Here is a 25,716-nt window from a genome sequence, read left to right as displayed (position 1 = left end):
AGGGAGTTATGCCCATATGCAATTTGAAAATCCATCCCTTACTTTTTTTGTTTGCTTAACATTCTTTTTAAAAAAAAATAAAAAAAACCACACATAAAATGTATGTAATTAAAAAAAAACCTGAAATTTTACAAGTGTCACTTAGGGAAATGAAAACATATTAGATCCTCGTGAACCAAAAGCATATAACGTATCATGGAAAATAATGTTCCACTGAAGTCCTGAAAGATGACAGCATTTGTGAACTAAATGGACAGCTCCCTTTCATTAGGTATACATTTCAAAGGGACGGGTGATTCTCTTAGGTGGATGAAGGAAAAATCAAAGGGAGGATTAAAAATTCTTCTCTCTATTATTGTAGAGTCAAATGAACTTAAAATTCTTTATGGTATTAAACTAAAATGATATAAGTAGTGAAGGCCTAGATTTTTTTAAAAAACTAACTGCTTTATCATCTAGTTTCAAGCCATCAATACTATTATGTGTCCATTAGGATCTTATCTTGTATACGATCACCAATATTGTCTTATAGCTAAATATATGTTCTTGTATCCTAATGTAGCAATCTAGGTGTTACAATTAGATAGAAAGGAAAGGCAGCACTTTTTGTCGCAGTCAAATCAACATGTATTATTCTTTGATTTTTCTAAGGCTGTTAAACAATGTAACTTTTTTAAAGCATGTACAGATGGGAAAATGTTATGAAGTACTTAAATGACAAATTCAGATTGTATTATAGCATAATAATGTAATCATATAGGCTGCTGCAGGTGTAACCAAAGATATAATCTGGAAATAATGGGGTTGCACAGGTGCCACTGAAGGCACAATTTAGCCTGAAATTCTTACAGCTGGATGCATGAGATGGAAAGAACCAAGCTGGACATCAGAGTCTGAAAGAGGCTGCAGGGCAAACAGGTGGGGGGGGGGGGGGGGGGGCGGAAGGTGGGGAGGAGAGGGAGTTAATTTGCAAACTGAGCACATTTGATATGGAAATCAATGAAATAACCACAACTATGGAGCCCCACCATATTGAGTCTCTTGACAGAGTTACCTCTCTCCTGTAGTCACCACTTGCCTTCAGGACTCGTCTTTCCTTTTTTTGTCTCCACAGTGTAAACCACACCTCAAGCCACCATGGATGGTGGAGGAGGCAGCGGCTCGGGTTCTCTATAATCCCCGGTCCCTTTAGAGTTGCTGGGCCAGGCAAGGAGTGCGGAGTCTCTCAGGCATCAGCCTCCTGCCTGCCTAGCAGACAGAGGAGAAAAAACATCTCTAGAGATGGCCGGGATAGACTCCTCCTTACAAATATATTCTCAGATGGAAGTGTGTGTGCCAGGGGGCTGGCGAAGAGCTGCAAGGAGTCTACTTCCAGTTACAGATTAGACTGCTCTGTTGCATTTGAAGCAAGGAGTGGAAGCCTGATGACAAAGGATATAGCATCCTATACAGTTCCACATGGAACGCTGAGGGGTTTTACACCAGGCTATTTCCTTTGCAAGTATCCAAATTTCTCAACTGCCACATCTGTGAGCTATTTTTATTTTTAATCCTTGTGCACAAAGAACTCTAGGCAACTCAGGAATTCTGGCTGAGCAGCTTGCAGTTCCTGATCACCTCTAAGGAGCTGCTCTTGTACCTTCCTGAACACCCTTCAGGGTACGTCTACACAGCAGTGGTATTTCGGAATAACTGACATTATTCTGAAATAACAAAGAGCACATTTACACATCAAGCCATTATTTCAACAATGTCGAAATGTCAAGCTGGAGGACATCTCACTCTGACTCCTGTAACCCTCATTTCACGGGGAGTAAGGGAAGTCAAGGGAAGAGTGCTCTTCCTTCAACTTCCTGTTGTGTAGACAGTGCCAAAAGCCGAAATAAGCTATTTTGACTTCAGCTATATAGCTCAAATTGCATAGCTTAATTGATATAGCTCAAATTGCATAGCTCAATTCAGCTTTAGCCCTGCTGTGTAGACGTACTCTCAGTGTGTTGAGCAGTTGCAGAGCGGGGAATCCCCACACAGGCACCCAGCGCAGCAGTCTCTCCCTTCCAACCCCCTTACAGTGTACTAAGATAGGGAAGGAATCTGCCTGAGGACAGACCAGGATGTTATGCCATCCCAACCCAGGGACTAAAAAGCCCTCTCTCTGACAGAAAAAGGATAGGGAGGGGGTGTATCACAGGACTTGCTGGGATTTATAGTAATAGAGGACACTCTGCATGGAAAAGTAATGCTGAATAGAAACATTGAGTGCAGGGTCCTAATAAGCTTCAAAGCTTTCCTGAAAGCTCCCTTAGAAGAGAAAAGGAGGTAGGCAACTTTCCAGAGATCGAGCTGTCCAACTGAAAGAAATTAAACTTAATTACTCGTCACAGTAAAAGCACTTGCAGCAGCTAACTCCAGAGCAAAAAACCTGGACAGTAAGGGAGCAGGCAACAAAGCATCAGCTGCCCCTGGAATTGTTGGTGGGAGTGCTATACCCAGCAGCCACTGAAGAGCCTGTGGCTTAAAGAAATCACAAACATAAACCTTCACAATTGCCACATCAAGAGAATCAAGTTCAGCATAGAATCACTCTTTAAAATGCAACATCTGTGTTCACACACACCGTACCTGGCATGAGGTATCAAAATACCTTCCAGCATTACACATGTTAAACCAGCACCTCACTTTGGAAATTACAGGTACTGCCTGCAAAAGGAAGCTAAGCAGAAAAGATTAAGGCTGTCCCTGTTTTTGTAGTCCATGATCTTTCCCCACGCAGCTGGAATTCCCAAGCCCATGGAAAAAACAGAGCTAACAACTGTGTGATTACAAAATTATATTTTGCTTATTTTTTCCCTCTGAAGATAAGAACAGTTGAAGTTGATGTTGTGGGGCCACAGCAAATCTATTGCCAAATTTGCTGTTTGAGGCTTTAAATTATCTAGTTTAATCCAAATTAGTAGGAACTTCAGAACAGGATTTTGGCAAAGTCACAGCTGGAAAGATTTTTGTCATTAATTCTGTCAAGTATATAAGAAAATACAAAAAAGTGAGTGGGGAGTATATAAAGATTCTTGGCACAAGTGTTTTCTTTTTAAATAAAAATTGAAGGATCCAGATTTAATTGAGAAATGTTCCATATTTTTGCCTACCCCATAATTAGTATGAAATGGATTCAAAATCTATTAAATGATTATATAAATGTTAAAAGGGAGACATTTTCTAAATTTTAAAGGGAGGAAGAATAGTTGTTTTTCTCCACAGTTTTCTTCCCTCAAAAGTGGGGAAGGCCTGGGTCACATCTGGCAGGCTACTTCCTGCAGCAAACCGCAGTAGTTTATCAAGTTCAAACTGTGGTTTGTTGGGATTGCTTCACAGAACACCGGTATTCTGAAATAAAAAAACCATCCAGAACTCCTAGAGTGGGTAAAAACCCAACCACCACTGTCTGGAACTATCATTCAGATAGTCCCAACTGGCCTACAAGTAGGCTTGGCAGATTTTGATTTCCTTTTTTAAATAATTTCAATAGATAATAGCAATGCTTAAGAATAGCCATATTGGTCAGTAGCCTGTCTTCCAACTGTGGCCAATGCCAGATGTTTCAGAGGAATGATCGGAATAGGTAATCATCAAGTGACCCATCCCATCGCATATTCCTAGCTTCTGACAAATAGAAGATAGAAACACCATCCCTGAACATCCTGGCTAAAAGCAAATTAAGCATTTTTCTAATCTTATTAATTTAAATATTCACAGTTGTGCAAAATTATGAGTTTTCAGCTTTTTCTGATTTATACTATTTTCACAGTTGTGAGAAATTGTGGAAAGAAGTCAGACAATGGAAAAGGGAAAGGCTTACATCAGTTTTCAAGCAACATATTTCTTATTATGCCTACCTGTAGATTTAATTAGCATAAATGGAAATATTTTTTCATCAGTGTTTCTCTATGGCAAAAATTGATGCTTATTGACATTTACTGATAAAAATCTAATTTTCCAAGCCTACCTACAATTATAAATTATCACTATCAATTGTCATTATCATTATCAATGCCTTTAAAGTGACATGGCTGACCTAAGAAAGTGGATTTTACCCATGAAAGCTCGTGATACTATATTTGTTAGTCTCTCAGGGCATGTCTACACTAGGAAATTATTTTGAAATAACTCCTGAAATAACAAAATCGAAATAACATGTCTACACTACAGGGAAGCGTTGAAATTAGTATGAGGCAGGCTCCTTTAATGTGGACATACTACCTCTACTTAGAGCCCTAAGATCCCTAGGGAGTAATTACAATGAATCACTCTGAGGAGTAGTTATTTCAAAATAGCAACAATGAAGGGTCCACACTACCACTATTTCAAAATAACTATTTCAAAATAAGTGTTATTCCTCATGGAAAGCAGAAGTTATTATTTCAAAATAACCAGCCCCTTACTTCGAAATAATGGGCTTGATAGTGTAGCTGCTCCGCTTGTTATTTAAAAAAAAAGGAGTTATTTCAAAATAACTTCCTAGTGTAGACCAGGGCTAAGTGCCACCAGACTACTCATTTTTGAAGTTACAGACTAACAAAGCTACTCCTCTGAGACTAGATCCATTGTGTTAATTATCAAAAATGATCAACTTTAATGCACCATAAATTTCATCATCGGCTCTCCCTACACTACACCTGCCCTCTGAGCTCTGTGAAAGTGGAAAGACTAGAAAGGTAACAGTGCTTCTGAACATGTACACAAAGACCTTGTGCCAAGAATCTGTAGTTACTCAAACCCACTACCCGAAGTAATTTGACAGCTGAATGAATGCATCCTGTGCTGAATTTATTCACCATATTTATTTCACAAATGCATCCAAGATGATGGGAGGGCAACAAATGCAGATGCCTTTTGGTACTAATATCTAGAGGTTTAATCCTGCTCCCAATGAAGTCAATAGCAAAAACTCCACTCTCTTCTGAAGAATTATCATATGGCCCCCAAGTTTGCAATGAATCTCAAGAAAAATTATGAGGAATTTGCTAAGGACAATTACCCTAGCACTGGGTAGCTGCCCTATTCATAGCTCAGAGAAAAAAACTATTCTAGGACAGAAGTGCTATACTGAAGCAAAGATTGATTGATGTTCCTACTCATTTGTCCTCAGCTGAGCATTGACTGATGTGTGCTTATGTAACCGCCTGCAGGAGGAAGTGAACTTGGGACCTCTAGGTATGGTTCACTGTTACATTGCTATTGATACATCCCTGCAGAAGTGAGGTATCAGTCCTACTAAAATACATATTTCTTAATGGAAACCAGAAATATGTTTAAGTAAGTAAGGTTGGTACATACAGTAATGAAAATCAGTGTCATGCTATATGGAGTGGCTCATGACCATGAGTGCCTATTTCAGAACACTGTAGAAAAACATGGCAGACATACCAAACCAGTTGGATGTTCTAGAATTAGATTTTACCAAGCCAGTATCAAATGTGAATTCCTGAATCACTAAGGCTATGTCTATGTCGCGGCTTCTTGCATGAGTAATATGCAAATGAGGATAAGCGTGGAATATCACCGAGCCTCATTTTTTTTTCAGAAGAGGCTCTTCCGCAAGAAGGAGCGTCTACACTGCCCCTTCTTGCGCAAGAAAAACCCTCTTGCGCAATGCCATTACACCTGTTACTTTTCAGGAAGAACGGCATTGCGCAAGAGGGGGCAGTGTAGACACTCCTTCTTGCGCAAGAGCCTCTTCTGAAAAAAATGGTGGCTCATTAGGTATGCAAATGAGGCATGGTGATATTCCACACAGCCTCATTTGCATATTACTCACGCAAGAAGCTGCGAGAGTAGACATAGCCTAAGACAAGTATCAGAGGAATAGCCATGTTAATCTGTATCTGCCTGCATGCTGCCCTAATCTGGTTTGAGAGGGGTTTTTTGTTTGTTGGTTGGGGTTTTTTTGCTTCTCATTGTGGTACCTGAGTGATTTTCTTGTCCCCAACCCAAAAAATGTTCCCCACTCCTACCACAGACAGACCCCTTAGACTCTCCAGTCTATCCTGCCACCTAGACAAATTGTATTTAGCAATAAATGGTCAGTTACACCAAAAATCACACCACATCTAGGTTACTTCTAGTTCCAAGAGACCAGTCACTCATCCCAGATCAACTTGAACCTTTGATGTTACAAAGACGATGCCTATAGCCAAGCCTGTAACTAGCTAATGGTTTATTAACAAGGAAAGGAACAAGTGTAGACGCACAAATTAGTTACCATCTAAATCCTAACAGTGAAAGAATGGTCGTCATGCTAATTAAAACAGTCTTTCAGGTGGATCTGAAGGTGTCCCTGGGTATCTCTGGCTTCATTTTACAGTCTCTGGTCCTTCAGAGTTCAATCAGCCAAAAAGAGGGAATATTTCCCTGCAGCTTTGCTTTATTTCCTTCATTCAGTTTCCAAACCCATAGGACAAGCTTCCTTGCATGTAACATTTCCCAGGGGCAATAGGACCATTACCCAATCCTTTATTTTGCAAAGTTCCTTGATAATTCTAGACGTTTGGTCCAAACCAAAGTGAATTTTCTCCCCAAAGTTTCATTTCATTTGGGTAGAAAGTGCTATATCAGCAGGAGAGCTACTGCTGCTCACAAGGGGCTAGAGTAGTTAGGCTGACAAGAGAATGCTGTTAAAGCTACATTACACAGCTCACAGCAATGCAGTTGATTTGGTGCAGCTGCACTACTGTAAACTCTTTAGTGTTGCCGTGCCCGAAGAGTCATAAATACATGGGTAGGTGAAATAAAATCAATGAACCAAAGAGCTGCAGATGCCTACTAGGTATCACTGGCTTTTTAGAGGTAACCACTATACAAAGACTATGTGATATGATCACAATAACCTACAGTAAATTAAGATATGGGGCTCTATCAAGCTGGAACAAATAGATTCACCAGTGCCCTGCTACAGTATATTTACATGCGTTAATGTGAAGTCATTAATATCCTCAATTAATAGGTCACAGTATAGTTTCAGCAAAGTGTCCCTCCCCCATTTAAGAAATACTACATTTCAAAAAGCTGATCAGACAATGAATTAAAAAGCCATTATCTTTTGTTTTTATTACTGCTTTAACCATCAGTTAGCTTCCGTATAAAAAATTGCAGACAGTTGGCTTGACCAGCAGTCAAAATTTAGGAATGTAACTGCAAATCCAAGGTGCAGATGAACATCAGATGGAGGTAGGCTTTACGGGGTTTAGTAGCTTCTCCAAACCTTGTCAGGTCCTCAGGTTCTTAGCTCCTAGAGGGTTTTTGTGGTTTATTTTTTCTTTTTTTAAACATAGCTGGACTAGTATATGGCAGTAAGAATTCACATGAAAATCCATTGCATGCAACACAATTTTAAAAACTCACAACAAGCTTTGTTGGTTTTTATTGTGTATCAGTTACAAAAAAATAAAACAAATGAAAGCAATCTTCCTAATAAGCAATCCTTGATCACCATTACGTGTTTCTAAAGCATCCAGATGTTCACAGTTTAAGAAGCCAAACAATACTACTATTTCCTGTAAAAGTTAATAGTAAAAGAATAATAATAATGGTTTTAGTCAATCATCATTAGTACTTGAAAGTACAAATATAAATTAAATAAGGCTCAGAAAACTTGTACAATAAATCTGCTATAAACAAAGCTAATTAAAAAGAACTGTTTTTAACCTGTGTTGTGGTTTTCATTGTGATTTTTTGAAAATTAAAAACAGTATTTGTTTTCTGAAGCATCCAGATGTCTTTACAGAGAAATACAATCTTCATAGTTTCCTCATTTTTAATCTGTTTATTTTGTTTTTTGTTTTTTACTTCTGGTTGTCTTTTTCTTCCTTGGCAATCCTCTTTGTCACACCACTGAAATACTTCTCACGAAAGGAATTGTGACCCTTGTACAGCAAATACTGATAATCCAACAAGTGAGAATATAGGTCTTTGTCCTGTATGGCATTAAATTACAGAGATTAGTTTTAAGCATGTATTGTCATGATTTGTCCCAAAGATCATTCAAAAAATGCAAAAGAAAGTAAATACTCAACAAACTAAAAGTCATTCTGAGGGGTTGGGTTTTTTGTTGTTTTTTGTTTTTAAAGTAGTCCAAAGATAGCTCAGGTTTCAATAAGAATTTACAGGAATGTTGATATTCTTGTCCAAATTTCAATATTAAATGGAATTAAAAATAATGTGCAATGAATGTAATCTGAATTAGCTTTTCTGCTCCACGAATATTCGATCATTTCAAGTGTACTCATTATTCAAACCTTCTTGCCCTTTTTCATTCTGTGCATCAATTTTGAGTAGTTTACCATCATTATTTGATACCAAATATTTGAAAAGTGAGCTTTGCTGTTTAATTGAAATTGCGCAGATCAAAACTACAGCATACAGTTGTTCCCTGACTGGAGACGTGGACAAGCACTTACTTCCCTCATGGATACTCAGACAACAATTTAAAATTTGGTTTCTGGAAATGTTCCTACCAGTAACACTTAATCATACAAATATTTGTGGAAAGCAAACACAAAACAGGCACAAGAATGGCCAGAGTAAATTCATATAAAAATTACAGATATTGGTGGAATAGTGGCTGGGTTTTTTTGTTTTGTTTTATGCAGTATTAACTCAGCTATAATGTTAACATTTTGACCGATAATATATTATATTATATATGTTAGCCAAGAATATAGTTTCTTAAATTGGTATAAACACACACACAAATTAAAATAAATCTCATTTTAACCATTTACCAGTGTTTAAGGCCAAGAGATTTTCTTCAAAATATATGTGCTTAAGTTTCAAAAAGCCTGTCAAATAGTATTTATATTATACATTAAAACACATCAACTTTGCTTGGGAATAAATTTGCTGGCTACTTTACATTAACCATAAATGCTAGACTGCCATTAAATTGATCATGCTTGTCAGCAGGGATGCTAGCTATTGGTTAATTGAATATTTGAGTAACGGCATGAATTCTTTCTGGTTACTAAACTATTCTATAGGCTGTGGGGGTGGGGTCAAGAGTGCACTGGCTACCAGGGAGCCCCCCTGCCACCCTGCATTGCTGCCCCTCTACCAGAGGCAGCAACGTGAGGTGCCAGGCAGGAGCCAGTCCATGAGGAGAGCCAGTTTAAAAACCAACTCCCTGTACAGACTGGCTGCCTGCCGCCCCGCACTGCTGCCTCTGATACAGAGACAGCAACACAGGGTGGCAGCATCCCTTGTCTGCGGGGGGTCCGAGTTCCCTGTGGACAGAGGCTGTTCCTCCTCCCATGGAGCTGCTTCTGTCCATGGCAAGCCTGGGCCCGCCACAGCCTCCCCTGATAGAGGCAATAGTGCAGGAGGGGTGGCACTGCAGAGCCAGTACTGGAGGGGAATCTGCTTTTATCCCAGCTCCCCCCAGCATCAGCTCCTGCTCCCTCCCCACCATTCTCCTGTTGCTGCCTCCAGAGCAGCAAGGGGGGAATGTGAGTAGGCTTATCAATTAATTGTATACTCGACTACTCTCATACATCCCCTCCTCAGCAATGCTTTAATTAGTAAAAAAAATTTCAATAAAACTACCAAATCGAGTAAAGTGTTTCTTCTGCATATATGTAAGAGCTTTGTTATTGTACTTTACTTTAAAACAAAGAAACTAAGCATCAAGTTAAAAGTTAATTCATTAATAATTTTCAGTAGAGGGTTATTTCCTTCTCTCAACTTTGAAATTAGGGTTTCTTAAGTAAATTTTGTCATAAGAGGTAATATACAAATAATCTAAGGCAGCATTACACTCACCACAATAAAGTCTCCAATCTTTAGGCCACATCTCCACTTGTGGGAAAATTGATTCTGTGGCAGTCGATCTTCCAACATTTGATTAAGTGGGTCTAGTAAAGACCCACTAAATCAAATACGGAGGGCACCCTCATCAGCACCTATACTGCTACTCCTTGCAAGATGTAAAGGAAGTTCATGGCAGCATTTCTCCCATCAACCTCCTACTATGAGGATGGTGTCAAAGTATGAGGATGGCTTAAGGTATGTCGACTTCAGCTACTTTTTTACAGAGCTGGAATTGCGTACCTTAGGCCGACCTCCCCCCGAAGTGTGGACTTGGCCTTAGTCAACACTATATGGTGACCATGATGTAGTGGACTTTGGTTTTTATTAATATTAAATGCCCTGAAATTTATATGAAGCATTTTTCAACACCAGATGGTAACAATGGTAAAATAGTCACATTTAAAGGAGCTACCCCCATTATGCAACTCTTTTAATCCTACAAAGTAATCCTCACAATTGGAATTTTGTAATTGCAAGGAGTCTCGTTGGATTCAGAGCGCATGACACTGACAAAAATCCTACTATGAGTATTTTAAAAGACCCAAACTAAGATTTGTAATGCTGGTTTGTGTACGTGTACAACTACCATAGTCTGCTAGATACAATTAGATATATTCCAGTATACAAGCATATTGTTTGTCTCTACCAGTAAATTCCGTTGGCTCTAGCTACCAAAATCAGAGGTATCTAAGGAAATGTAACACGTAAAACAAATACAACATCATTAAACTCCAGGTGCTAACAAATCTATTCGAATACAGAGAAGACTAAGAGTGAGTAGGAGAAAGATGATATGGGTAGATCCTTAAGGGTACGTCTACACTAGCCCCCTAGATCGATCTAGGGAGGCTAATGAGGGTGACCGGAATTGCAAATCAAGCCCAGGATTTAAATATCCCGTGCTTTATTTGCATGTTCCTGGCTGGTCGCCATTTTAGAAATTGACTAGCCCGAAGTAACAGCCCGCATCTACACGCGGCAGTGAAACAGGATTCCGGAATAAAGCCCTAAATCGAATTAGGTGGTATTCGATTTAGAGCTTTATTCCGGAATCCCATTTCACTGCTGCGTGTAGACGTGGGCTGTTACTTCGGGCTAGTCAATTTCTAAAGTGGCGACGGGCTGGGAACATGCAAATCAAGTGCGGGATATTTAAATCCCAGGCTTGATTTGCAATTCTGGTCCCCCTCATTAGTCTCCCCAGATCGATGTAGGGGGCTAGTGTAGACCTACCTTAACAGATTAAAGGAAGTGGTCAACCTATTGATCAAGCACAAGTTACAGTCTGCTCTCTTCACAAAGGAAAAAGTCTAACGCTGCTTTGTTCCAAATCTGAGAGTTTACCAATCAAAATAGACATCATTCTGTGAGAAAGAGCTAGAATTGGAATGATCAACATCACATTCATTCCTGATTTCAGGCTGAGAAACTAATATTTAAAACTTATTTTAACATTGATTTTATTAAGACTCTAAACAGACAGGTTAGTGCATTTAGGTTGCCTATTTCATTTTTGCCTAGAACACCAGTACTGGACATTGTATAAAAAGAAAATTTACTGTGTTTACACTAAGACAGGGGTGGAGAACCTCAGGCCTCCAGACTTGTATGGATCCAGCCCCCGAAGCTGAGGGGACCCAAAAAAGGTTCTCCACCCCTACACTAAGGTATTATCACTATTGTACTACCACTATTGCACAACTGTGATAAATCTTTTAAAGTATAACTTGTAAGGTATCATTGAAAAAGATACAATCTGTTAAACAACGCTGTCCTGTTCATATACAATAATACATGCATATAAAGTTAAGAATCTTTGCTATGTGTCTGTATCTCAAACATGTTGTTTTCCTTGGTAACACCCACAAGAAAGAATTACATAAAGCAAGCCACGCATGTGTTGATGAGCCATTAAAGAAAATCAACTCTTGCAGTGGACCCCTCCAGCGGATGTTGTAACCAGCATATGAACAATGGAGGCCCAATGACTTACATGGCTCTTGGAGCAGGGTTCAGCAACCTTTCAGAAGTGGCATGCTAAGATGTAACTTACTCACTTCTATTTACGGGTCAGCGTGCCGCTGATACTTTTTAAACTCAATAATAGTCCTACTTACAGCAGATTCATTAATAAATAAATTAAGACGAAGATCTTACCGTTTATCGTGATCCTTGGTCTTGCTTTGCCTTGCTGAGTTCTCAGGCTCATAGTCTGATACTTTAAGCAGCACACAAGCCTGAGTCAGGGCTCGGCAACCTATGGCATGCCAGAGCAGCCCCCCGAGCAGCCACTCCCCAATGGCAGGGGTCGTTCCTGACTCCAACCCACCCACCCACCTGCAGCTTCAACACCTCCCCATGGCAGCAACCCACCTGCCCGCAGCTTCAAACCTCCCTCCCCATGGCAGCAAGCCCCCCGCCGTATGTTCTACGCCCAAAACACCAGAGGCAGCTACAGTGCAACCTCAGCCCCAATGGCAACCGGCCCCCAATGTGGCCATGACTGCCAGTGGCCACCTGAGCAGCCATTTCCCAATGTGGCCGCAGGCCGTCTCCGTCCCCCCCCCCAGTGGGAGCAGCAGCCATGACACTCACCTTCCAGAACAGGAGGAAAGTGAGTGCTGCTACGGAGGTGGGCGGACTTAGATTAGAATTTTGTGTGTGTCACCGCATAGGCACATGCGTTAAGGGATCACTGGCACAGGTTCCTGGGTACATGGGGAGGAGAGGCAGGACTGAGCTCCCAGCTCATATGACATTTGTGGCACACATGCCGTAGGTTGCCGACTCCTGTCTTAGAGTATGTGATCCCTAGCTCCATGTCCAAGACAGTAGCATTCCATGCACATGGACTGGGGTGTGTAAACTGGAGTCTGTGGTATCTCCTGGCCTCTTTCTTTTGTAACCCACACACCTAGGCTATGTCTACACTTCTTGTGTGAGAAATATGCAAATGAGGCTAAGCGTGGAATATCGTCAAGCCTCATTTGCATACCTCATGAGCCGCCATTTTTGCAGAAGAGGCTCTTGCGCTAGAAGAAGCGGTCTAAACTGCCCCTTTTTGCGTAAGAAAAACCCTCTTGCGCAATGCCGCTATTGCTGATTATTTTCAGGAATAACGGCATTGCACAAGAAGGTTTTTCTTGCACAAGAAGGGGCAGTGTAGACAAGTCCTTCTGGCGCAAGAGCCTCTTCTGCAAAAATGGCGGCTCATTAGGTATGCAAATGAGGCTCAGTGATATTCCACGCTTAGCCTCATTTGCATATTTCTCGCTCAAGAAGCCGCGAGTGTAGACATAGCCTCTAGTGTGGTTACTGAGGAATGCAAGTGGTACCTAGACCACAGCAACAGTTAAGACCAAGAGACCTCTACAGCATGGGCTAGGAGGCAACTGGCTTTTAGCTCAGAGGGTAGAGGCTCCTATACGCAGTACCATAGGTCCCAGGTTCAAATCTGCCTGGTGGTGGTTACACTTGCTCCTCTGGACTATGATTTCTAACAAAGGGAAGCTTTGAATATAAGACCCAGGACCCCCAATCGATTCAGAGAGACTTACTACAAGCTAACAGATTTAACATCACTGCTATAATCTTGATCTACAAACTCTGAAATCAACGCCTGTACAGGAGTGGGGACTCTGCCTGAAGGTTCAGGCTGTGGGGTCAGGGATTCGGGATGCAGTAAGGCACTCTGGGCTGGGGCAGAGGGCTCCAGAGTAGAGCTAGGAATGATGGGTTTGGCTTTTTTTTTTTTTTTTTTTTTTAATAATGGAGATAGCCTGTCTCCTAGAACTGGAAGGGACCTTGAAAGGTCATCGAGTCCAGTCCCCTGCCTTCACAGCAGGACCAAGTACCATCCCTGATGAATCTTTGCCCCAAATCCCTAAATGGCCTCTGCAAGGATTGGACTCACAACTCTGGGTTTAGGAGGCCAATGGTCAAACCACTGAGCTATCCCTCCCCCTTACAGGAGGGGGCTCTAGCTGGGGCCCAGGAGTTCTAAGTGCAGGAGGGGCTCTGGGCTGCGGCAGGGCTTGAGTTATGGGAGGGGGCTTCAGGTGGGGCTCTGGGCAATGCTGACCTCAAGCAACTCCCAGAAGGCAGCCAGCATGTCCCTCTGACTCCTAGGCACAGGGGGCTTCACCCGCTACCCCTGCATGCAGGTGCCATCCCCACCACTCTCATTGGTTTCTGGCCCATGGGAGCTGTAGAGTCAGCACTTGGGACAGTGCACAGAGCCTCACCTTCCTGCTACCCCTCCACCTAGGAACCGGAGGGACATGCCAACTGCTTCCTGAGAGCAGCACTGAGCTGAGCAATGGCTGCCTGCCCCACGGTAGCCAATCAGATTTTTAGCAGCACCTAAAACAGGATGCCTGACAACCCTAAGCATGTTATTCAGTGATACCCTAAAGTACATACTGACATGGGGTGAACATGTGATTCATTTGAACTGGAAGAATCAACTATATATGATTTCTGGTAATAAATAATCATTTACCACAGAAGTCAGGTTTGTCTGGGTGATGCATAAGGGGCTAGAGAGCTGTCTGTGGCTTAATAATAATTAGTGCAGTAATTTGGAAGTGCACATTTGTTACAGGCTTAGTGAAATTTTATGACAGAATAAACTGCCAACTTGGGGTACATGCCCTGTTTAGTTGCAGTCTGGCCTGTTAGTTGTGTCCCAATGTGACAATCACTTATCTAATGACAAGCTGAATGGGTAAAATCTGAACGGTCGTAATATTCTGAATGCAAGATCTTCCGGAAACAATTCTCTCACTAATATTTTTGCTGAATGTTAGGCAATTACAATGGCCAGAATATAATGGTTAACTAAAATATGCTTTTGAATAATGGCTAAAATCAGCAGGTCTATACAACCTCTAATCGTGCAAAAAGATCGCTGCCAACTTTCTAAGAGGCTCTTTCTTCATATATACCCTACAGTGGGTGCAACAGTCACAAAAGTGAATGGAATCTGCAGCACAGCAGATTTCACACAATTAAAGAGTTGGCATAAAATCCCCTTGTACCAGTGAACTGTTAGTTGCAGATTCCAAATACTGTGCCTTTTCTTTCCCTGCTTCCTGCTAAACAAAGCAACAGGTCAGGGACTAGGGATGTTAAAATGCAGGGATTTAATCAAGTAGTCAAGAGAAGTGATTATTCCACTTTATTCGGCTCTGGTGAGGCCACATCTGGAATATTGCATCCAGTTCTGGGCCCCCCACTATAAAAAGGATGTGGATGCATTGGAAAGGGTCCAGGGGAGGGCAATCAAAATGATTAGGGGGCTGGAGCACATGATCTAGGAGGAGAGACTGAGGGATTTGGGTTTGTTTAGCCTGCAGAAGAGAAGAGTGAGGGGGGATTTGATAGCAGCCTTCAACTTCCTGAAGGGAGGTTCCAAAGAGGATGGAGAAAGGCTGTTCTCAGTAGTGACGGATGGCAGAACAAGGAGCGATGGGCTCAAGTTACAGTGGGAGAGGTCTAGGTTGGATATTAGAAAAAAAACTATTTCACTAGGAGATTGGTGAAGTCATAGAATCATAGAGCTGGAAGAGACCTCAAAAGGTCATCAAGTCCAGCCCCCTGCACTAGGCAGGACCAATCCCAACTAAATCAACACGGACAGGCCTTTGTCAAGCCAAGACTTAAACACTTCTAGGGATGGAGACTCCACTACTTCCCTAGGTAACCCATTCCAGTGCTTCACTACCCTCCTAGTAAAATAGTTTTTCCTAATATCCAACCTGAACCTCTTCCATCACAACTTGAGACCATTGCTCCTTGTTCTGCCGTCTGTCACTACTGAGAACAGCCTCTCTCCATCCTGTTTGGAAGTACTGGAATGGGTTACCTAGCAAGCTGGTGGAATCTCCATCCCTAGAGGTTTTTAAGTCTCAGCTTGACAAAGCCCTGGCTGGGTTGATTTAGTTGTGTTTGGTCCTGCTTTGGACGGGCTGGACTCGATGACCTCCTGAGGTCTCTTCCAGCTCTATGATTCTATGACAGGATGAAGAGGCAAGCACACTGAACGCTGAGACACCTCGTTAAGAGCAACATTCACAACTCTCAAATCTGACCATTCATAAAGCCATCTTACAATGCGTCTGTGATTATCATTGCCCCTCATTGAGCTCTTGTAATGGCCCTGGTGTATGGCTGCTTATAATTTGTGACTAGGCCCTCTGCCTCTGTCCCCCTCCCACATCCTACCATATAAACTTCCCCCTTGCATTCACAAATAGCATGGAGCACAGAGCAGGTTGCCACCACAATGGAATGTTGCTTTTACTAACCTAGTCAGTAGACTGCAGAACCTTCCTTTTAAACGTCCAAAAGTACCATTCTGCACTTGCTCAGTCCATAGTTGAACAGCTGCTTACTGTGCTCCAGGCTGCCCGTATATGGTTTCATGAGCCATGAGAGCAAGGAATAGGCTGGGTCTCCTAGGATCACTATTGGCATTTCAATGCCCCCAATTTTAATTTTCTGGTCTGGGAAAAAAGTTCCAGATTGCAGATTAGTGACCAGACAGGAGTTCCTAAAGATGCACACATCATGCATCTTTCCAGACCATCCCACTTTTATAGCGGTGAAATGGCCCTTGTGATCCATCAGGGCCTGCTGCACCATGGAGAAATATCCTTTGCCGTTTATGTACTCCTTGGTAAGATGGTCGGGTCCGAGATAGATGGAACACGCTTCCCTATCACCCACCACACTTGGGGAACCCCAGCTCAGCAAAGCCCTGCCCTATGTTATACACGTTTCCAAGAGTCACTACCTTCCGCAGTAGGAGGATATTGATTGCTTTGGCCACTTAGATCACAACAGCCCCACTGTAGATTTTACCACTCCAAACTGATTTCCAAAAGACCGTTAGCAGCCTGGCATTGCAAGCTTCCAGAGGGCAATTGCCATGCACTTCTTCACTGTCAGAGTAGGTCTCATTCTGTTTTCTTGTACTTCTGGGTGGGGGAAAGCAATTTGTAAAGTTCCATGAAAATGGACTTGTATATACAAAAGTTTTGCAGTCACTGATAATCCCATACCTGCATTATAATGCAGTCCCACCAGCCGTGTCTGACAGCAATAGAACCTGCATTCTGTGTCCAGAGCATCAAACATTTGCAAGTTACTCAACTCAAGTGCTTTGCATAGGAGCATGTTCATTACCTCCTGCAATTCATCCTTGTTCCGGTAGATCCTTGATATCCTCTGGGTATACTCCAGCATAAAACACAAAATGCTTACCATCATTATCATAATGCTTTGCTGTGCAACATGCTCCAGTATGGGGTCTATGCTCATGATGCTATGGTGTCTGCATGGGCAGACAGGTAAAGAAAGGGCACGAAAAGAATGTTTGCCATTACAATAAAGCACAAGTGGCGTGAGTAGATGAGTGCATTATGGGATTCTGACAACATGTACGTAGAACCACACACTGTACAATTTTGGTCCTTGTGCCCACCGGAAGCTTAACCCAGAATGCAAATGGACACAAGCACAGTGGGATAGCCTCCAACAGTGCATCGCTCTCAAAGTCGACAGTAGGCTCCCAACTGGGGACATGCTATTTTGACCTATTTTGAATAGCGTCAGATTCTTTTGTGAAGTGGGGACAGGCACCTTCGACTTAACAAAATCGAGCAGAAAAATAATAAATTTGATCTAATCTCGAATTGTAGATGTGGTCTAAGAGTCAGATTTACACCATCCGTTAGCCTACTATCATTCTCTGATGATTCCTTCTACACCATTGGTATCGACCATGATTTATCTGGGCCTCAAAGGCACCAATTTTTAGCTAAACTAATGTTTTACATAAGCATTTATCCTCATGTGGGTTATGATGCATCCTACAATAAATGAAAGCCAGCAAGGCTCATGTCAAAGTGAAAGCCACCCGAGTGTTTACAACTTTCTTCATCATGCAATTTCTCATTAGTTTTGCTTATACAGAATAATGTAAAAATGGTGCAATATATTTCTAGCATAATAAAATAGGCAAGGGAGGAGGGAAAAGAACTAAAGTTTATAAACAGAGTTGTGTTTAATTTAAAATATGTGCAGATATCAAATGTAATGAATAGGCTTATGTTGAAACTAGTGGGCCTCAGTTCAGCCTCAGGGTAATTACTCATGTCTGGTTTTTGTTTTAAAAAATCCTCCTACCTTTATCACAGCTTCCCAGTGTTCTACATCTGGAACTGGACAGTAGCTGTAGAAACCCTTCTACAAATTTTAGACAGCTATAAACATCAGCAAGTAGTTCAAACAAGACAACATGGTCACATCTAGCAACTGATGCTGCAAAATATAGTAGAAAAAAAACTCAACATCAATAAAGATGTCTAGAGTGATCATGTGCTGGAAACCTTCAGCTTTGCAAATCTGTTAACACTTTGCTCCTAAGTCTTTTCATGGGCAGTCATTTGTTCAGTCTAGCTCTTCTTCCCATTTTAACACACAATTCATAGGCACATTACTCAAGTGTGGTCAACAGCGCCTGTCCTGTAAAACTCTACAGATTTGTCAATATTTTGTCAAGAGTACAGATTGACTGTTCTTGTTCTCAAGCTTTTATCAAAACAGATATAAATTACTTTACACAGAATAGTATTCAAACAGAAAGTGGAATTGAGTATATGCCCCAAAGTATTTTACAGGGTGACTCAACAAGCCCCATAAAATTAGAAGCTACCCTGTTTTAGAAAAAAAATGTAGAACAGCCACAACACCTCCCCCAAATTAATTGCAAAAAGAATTTAAAAACAAAACAATCTTTTAAATAGATACGGCGCATAGAATACTTCCTGTAATAATGCTGGAAATTGTTATGTCCCATATTAATTTGTAGTTACATAGTTTCCATCTGATGCTACTTTGGAACTAGAAAAATACAAAGCATGCACTATAAAACTGACTTTTGTTTCCTCCTCCCCCACATTATGTAAACAGATTGCTTGTGAAACTTGGAAACTAACTAGTGCAACATCAAGTACGCTTCAACTTAAGTCAAACTACAGCTAACCTAAAACAAAAGACTGGTATCCAATAAAACTGGTTCAACCAGACTATACAGAATCTATGAAGTCTGTGGTGTATCTGTTGAAGAAGCAGTCATTCATATACTTCACCATCAGACATACTATGGTACTTTTGCACAGATGCCAAACCAAAACTCTGCCTCATCAGCCTTGATGAGGACAGACTCATATCACCCTGTGTGAAAAAGTCTGCACTAACAACATTTATTCATGCTGTAAACCCCCTTTAGAATGGTTTTAGATCCTTATCAAGGGCAGAGAAAACTCACCTCATATCCATCAAATTTTACTACTTCTTCTGTCACTTGCTTTCCTTCTTGTTCTGCCACCTGCTCGGTTTTTGTTTCATACAGATTCATAACTTATTAACTGGCTATTATTGACCTACCTTCAACAGAGCCATGCCTATTTATTTGGGGGAAGGGAGCGAAGTAATTATCAGGCATATTGGTCCAATTAAGGCTCAAAATGTTCCCTTTTAAAATGTACTACCCATTGGGCGTCATACTGGAGTATATTTTTGTAAAGTCTTTGTCCGATCTGCTCTGTGTGTGTACATTATTGCACATTTACAAAAAATAAAATCTATTATCAGTAAAATTCTCAGAGAAGTAACCATGTCAGTCTGTAATTTAAAAAAAAAAAAAGTCTAGTGCTCCTGGACTACTCGTGTTTTTTATCTGTAAAAGGAATTTCTGTTGAACTTAATGAGATAAACAACTGGAATTGTTTTTATTACTAAGGCCAGGTCTAGTCTACACCTGGAAGGTTGGCTTAAGGTACACAATTCCAGCTATGTAAATCACGTAGCCGGAGTCGATGCACCTTAAGCCAAGCTCAGCGCCATCTCCACTAGGGATGTCAATGTGTCTACATGTACATAGTTACATGATTAGCCAGTAAGTCCAGGTATATGGATTAATCTTGTCGACGACACACACTCCCCCTCCCCCTTCCTTGCTGCCTCTATATCCCCCATGGACAGGAGCTGCTGCCACCCCACGCTGCTGCGCAGTATCAGTGGCAACAGCATGGAGTGGCATGTGGGAACCAGTCTGTGCAGGAAGCCAGTTTTTAAACTGGCTCCCCATTGTGGACCGGCTCCCACCTTTTACTGCTGCCTCCAATACTGGGCTGGGTTTTTTTACATCTAATTGAGAAAATACTAGAAGTGCTTGCTCAGCTCCTACACGTTTCCGCTATGAATAATATCCCATTAACCTGACTTAGCTTTCCTCCCATGTTTAAATATCTCTTTCCTAATATTATACTTCCAGACTGGTTGGGGGTGTGGGTAAAAAAGTGACTTAGGGCCAGATTTTTTCAGAGATAAGCATTCTCAATCCCCACTAAAGTCAATAGGAAATGTATGAAGTCATCACCTCTGAAAAAAATAACTTACCCTCAAAGATCCTGCCCTCACCTGTAGGAAACCAGTTTGCCCTGGATGAAAAATGTATAAAAAATGTAAGAAATCCCGCAAACTACCTTAAATCATTGCAGACTAAGTGAGCAGCAAGCTTGTGTTTAGTCTTTAAGATGTGGCATTCTTCAAAGCCCCTAGTTCAACATAAAAACATATCAACAATAGCAGAATTGACAATCGAGTATGGAATACCAATCTGGTGGTTATAATACAATAAATTCCCTTTTGCAGTTCAAATAGAGCAAACCTTTCACATTTAACAGCTGCCATTCGCAGAACCATTTACCTCAAATTCTTTCACCTTTTCCATGGTTATCAAGCGCCTTGACGTGTGACTGGAAAGCATCTGCTCACAGTTACTAATAAGTTTCAGGCAAGGCTGCTGGGGTATAATCTCTTCAGTGTATCTGGAATAAATAAGCAATCAGAAATTTGTAAGCCTATGAACTGTAACATGTGCATCTGAAACACAACATTTATACAGATCTATTCAAACTAGCTTACACTAGACACATTTTATAGACATACTAAGTTTCCAGAAACAGTGTTTTCACTTGTTTTCTGAAATCATGAGAATATATTCCACCCTTCTGGGACACAAATAAAAAAAATTGTGCAAATGAACTAGATGTGAACAGAAAGAATAATATTTCCCACAGGGCTCTCTACAAATGGGTAACTGAACTCTTGAGGTCCGAGTCATATACTTCTAGGTGTACATGCCTATACCATGTCAAGTATGCTGGAAAAATTCCCCCAATCATCCAATCAGGAGCTGTGCTTTTTAAAAGTATTTTACAAGTGTCCAATAATAATCTATTGATTTGGGTGGTCATTATTTACTAACATGCCCCAATGGAAGATTATTACAGGTTGGATCTGTTTTTACATCCATTATTACAGGCACTCAGCCTCACCATGGCAAACTACTGCCCCACCACCAGTGCTCCCAATCCCACCAGCCCTGCTGCAGCAACACCAGCCTTGCCAACCCACAGTCCCACCTCCAGGACTCCCACCTCTCACCCCTTGTGGCAGACTGCTGCTCAGCTCCTGACCCAGCCAGCCCAATTGGAGCATCACCAGCCTCACTGCAGAGCTCATGCCCCGCCAGCCCTGCTACAGCAGCCCCGCAGTCCCTCCACCAGAGTTCCTGGCCCCCTGGCGAAGTCCACTGGCATTTCAATTGCCCAGCTGGACTCCCGCGGCAGGGTTCCCAGCTGCTGGCCTCCCTGCAGCCAGCCTGGCTGGGTTCCCAGCCCCCGCACAACTTTGGTCCTCCACTGGGTCTCTCTGGTCCAGCAATATCTGTGGTCCAGCAAGGACCAGGAAGTCTCGGTTGAGAGAGGTTCAACCTCTATACTTGGTCTTCAATCTGTCCTACAACACAACCTCTTTAAAAGCCAGTGAAATCTTTTGGATTCAGAGGCTGGTGTTATAAATGGACTGCAATGTATTGGACTTCCTTTGTCAGACGGGGAAAGACATTTTAAAGAAGAAAATCTGTTTTGATAGCCCTTTGACAGAGGGCAATAACACTGGCTTGATAACAAAATTTACCAAAATTAATTCAATTAAAACCTCTCTACTAATGAGTAAAGAGTAAGCATCTACAGTATTTTAAGTAACTCCTATCTTGCAGAAAAACTGCATTAGCCATACAAAGAAGATTAATTTTCAAAAATGCACAACCCCTAGATGGCATTTTCCACCCACTCTCCCACCTATTTTTCAAAATGCTAAAAGCTGAATTAGGTTTTAAAGAGATTCACGGGGTAGGAAGAGAATATGTCTGACTCAATTAACAGCCTATAAATATATAATTAAAGAAAGTGTGAATGTGAGGAATTTTCATCATGCAGTTGAGTTAGTCTTTAAAAAATTAACCCCTACTCATCCCTTAAAGGACAAGAAGCACTTGAGGCAAAAGGAAGATGCTCTGTATTTTACCTATGACACAGAGGCATTTCTGACCATGTATCAAAAAGCAAATAAGTTGTAGGGAAAACAAAAAAAAATGTAAATCTGTTCCTACCACCAGCTACTGCCGCCTATAGCTATAGCTGGAAGAGCAGACTCTATTATTGTTTTTCCCCACACTTCCTCTTAGTTACCCAGTTGCTGAGATCTTTGCTGCACATAATGTGATCTGAAACACACATAACAACTGAAAGTGCCCTATAATCTTTAGCCATTCCTTGGGTGCAACAAATATTACCAGGTCTTCATTCAAAAGCACTATTACAATCTTTATGTTTCCATTTTAATTTTTGTACCCAACCAAACTTCAGTTTTATGTCCCAACAGACATCAAACCAACCACCACCAGAGCATCTGCCACATGCTGCCAGGGTGGAGCACTTTGTGATTCTGAACAAACCAGTCCATAAAATATGGATAATAGAAAGCTAAAGACAGACCCGAAGCATGTCCCATAATAGACTGCAATGTTAAGCAATCATCTGCAACAGCAGAAAAGCATAGGTGAGGAAGAAGATCTTGAAATTTGTTACTAGAAATAAAAAACCTAGAAGTGAGTTCTTATAGAATCAAGATGATACATCGTAAGTCCTATCAAGTAAATCAACTGATTCTGTTCATCATTTCAGATGTGTCAAATCACAACAGTATCTCAAACAACTCTCCCAAGGCACCTCCTATTGCTTGATATTTGGTAATGCCTGACAATAGGAAAAAATCAGGAAATGCCTGACAGAAGAAGGCCAAAGAATTCTTAACACTTACAAAGGTAGGCACTCTGCCACTACTTCTATTAAAGTTTCTCTTCATACCTGTATTAAAGCTTAACAGCAAAGGGATCAAAATAATTCAGGCCTAATAAAGATTTCAATGTCAGATTGATACAATAAACTACTCTGGAGTGTAATGCCATCTTTCAGAATGAGAGGTGTTATCACTCTGCTAAAACACTTTCCTGTCCTTTTAGCATTAATGAAGACAGTTCTTTCTACAGGGAATGATTAGTCCATTGGGTCAATCCCAGAATGTTGCCAATTGAAGTATAGAAGCAATTACTTTAACAAAAATCCATTTTACCCAGTTTTGTTTTTAATTTAAAAGAAGAGGACATATGGGAACCATGAGTTACAGATGAATAGGAAGGGAGATATTGGTGAACACCTGACAACTCAGCAGATTAGTCACTAGTTTCTCTTTGACCCACAAATTTGCTATCAAGTTTTTTCTAGTAAGAACAAGCACAGAGGATAAGAACTGAACACTGTGTGTTAATATATTAATGCTTCACATTTCTGTAGTGCATTTCATCTGCAATTTTCAATTTGCACTACAAACAAAACATTCATAACAATAAGTAGTCAGCACCATTTTACACATGGGGAAACTGAGGAAGTGAGAAGTTGATTTGCCCAAGGCAAGTCAGTGGCACAGTTACAACAGAACACAGAATTCATAACTCCTAATCACCTGCTCTTCTGGAAAATTTCAGTGTCCAGAATTTCTCTCTAGCAGGCCAATCCCCAATAAAAAGGCAAACTAATGTTGCCTGTTCTTAAAGGGGTGTGAATTTAGCATTGAAATGTACCTGGATTCCAATATTCTGGTTTTCCAGTCACATACCAATCCTTTAATAGCAGCATAGATTTTTGCAAAAATAAAGTTTTGATTTCTAACTGGCAGCACATGGTTCTCTCTACTTCCAAAAATGTTTCCAAACTCTGTTCTCCCTTACCCACCCAGTTTCAACATATGGAAATTGTAGGAGTCCCTCTTAAACTGCAGTGGGAAGTTCTAGAGATCTCTTACCCTGCAAGAAATTATGGCTAAGTTACAGTATTAATTTTCATCTACTACACACTAATATCTGGGCATTTAGAAGAATACATACTCAGGTTTGTAAACTGGTAGCCAGTACACCAATCTTCCTCCCATCACGAGATACTCTGCCGCAAAGTTTAATAGGTCAAAAAAGATATCACTCAGATGATAGTTGGAGGAAGTGGAGATGTGGTTTTCTGTGCTAAACAATATTAAAAAAAAAAACACTAAAAAAAGTAATATCGACAATTTAAATTTTTGAGCAACAGTTTGAGACTTGCAAAGCCAGGTAAAAGTCTTAGATGGCCAAGTCCCACTAAAGTTAATGAGAAAGCTGCACCCAAACTGTTTCACAGGAGCTTAGCAAATTCCACTCCTAATATTAAAAAACCCAACTACTCAACTAAAATTGCTTTTGAAATACAATTTGTATAGTGTCTTTCATAAGAGTTGTCTTTCAAAGGAGGATGAGATTTTGAGATGAGATCTGAAAGTAGCAGAAAATCAAAGTCAAGCAGCAGAAAACATTGTCATATCAATAATGAAGACAAGACAGAGGACATTTATTGTAGGTGAGCACAAAGAGCAAGGAAAGGGAAATTAAAAGACATGGACATGGTGAACAAAGAGGTTTAAAACAAAGGTAAGAAATTTTGGACTGGATGATGGAACATTGACCGGATTAATAGAGCTGTTCAATGACTGATAAGGATGGGGATGTGAAGCTATTTTTGTACATGTAAGAGAGGGAGTTTGGAACTCAGAAGCTAGAAAATGTACATGGCCAACGCTATGAGTAAGAAAGAGGAGAATTTTAGGAAGGCAGGCAGTGAAAGTGACTTCTGCAAGCTATGTAGAGAAGGTAGTGCTTTTTTAAATTGTTTGCTTAAATGATAGTAATGAAGTATCTAAAACTGTGGTTAACTTTCCACTAACACATTGATATTTACAATGAATAAAAGGCTTACCTACCCTCTTTCCATTGCTTTAACGATTTCTTTTGGTGAACCAGTTCTTCTAGTAGCTTCTCGTATGCCATATGGAGCTATATAGAGTAAGTACATAATGTAGAGATCAGGAGTTCACCCTTTACACAAATAACTTCATGAAATTCTACAATAGTGTACATGTGGTAGCTGTTGGAAAAGTTTATATGGTAACTTCTTCAAGATGTAGCTATTAAAAGTTTATCTTGATCCTAAGGCAAACTTTTTTAAAACTATTTGAGAAAGGTTTCTTATCAGTAAGACACTAAATAGTCAAGTGCAATAGTATAGTAATCACTTTAAATAATTTAATATGATGCTGAAGTGCTTTTTCTTTTTATTATTTTGTTGGCTAAAAGATTTTCTGTACATTTCCTACAACATATGATGCTGTTAATCCCTTTCCTTTGTTTCATCTTATAGTGGGGTTTTAATGAACCTTTTAATAGTAGAGGGGGCTAAAAGACCTTAAACTATAATGCTGAATTTTAAAAAGACCAGGAAATGGCCTGGCTCTCCAGAGAGGCTAGGGGCTGAAGGAACTGAAGGCTGGATGTGTCTTAAAACAATGTATGTAGCCAAG

The 25,716-nt window shown here is 40.7% G+C and overlaps 1 protein-coding gene across 6 annotated transcripts in view; it reads right to left on the bottom strand.

Annotated features, from left to right (window-relative positions):
• Nucleotides 1–25,716, bottom strand: part of TRMT11 (tRNA methyltransferase 11) — a 51,433-nt gene that overhangs the window by 2,142 nt on the left and 23,575 nt on the right. For 4 of the 6 annotated variants that reach the window (XM_014581727.2, XM_075924114.1, XM_014581728.3 and 1 more), the window contains 4 exons: nt 25,120–25,192; nt 24,218–24,349; nt 20,636–20,756; nt 7,402–7,970 (listed from right to left, as the gene is read on the bottom strand). In XM_014581727.2, the coding sequence (XP_014437213.1) occupies nt 7,839–7,970; nt 20,636–20,756; nt 24,218–24,349; nt 25,120–25,192 (458 nt within the window). In that variant the 3' untranslated portion in view covers nt 7,402–7,838. Of the gene's footprint in view, nt 1–7,401; nt 7,971–20,325; nt 20,367–20,635; nt 20,757–24,217; nt 24,350–25,119; nt 25,193–25,716 lie in introns of those variants that run through there. The other 2 variants (XM_075924115.1, XM_025179656.2) reach the window with 2 other exon arrangements.

This window comes from Pelodiscus sinensis, chromosome 3 (assembly GCF_049634645.1).
Source record: "Pelodiscus sinensis isolate JC-2024 chromosome 3, ASM4963464v1, whole genome shotgun sequence".
Taxonomy (NCBI): domain Eukaryota; kingdom Metazoa; phylum Chordata; order Testudines; family Trionychidae; genus Pelodiscus; species Pelodiscus sinensis.
Note: the sequence above shows the minus strand (reverse complement) of the source record. Positions and strands in the feature narration are given on the sequence as shown.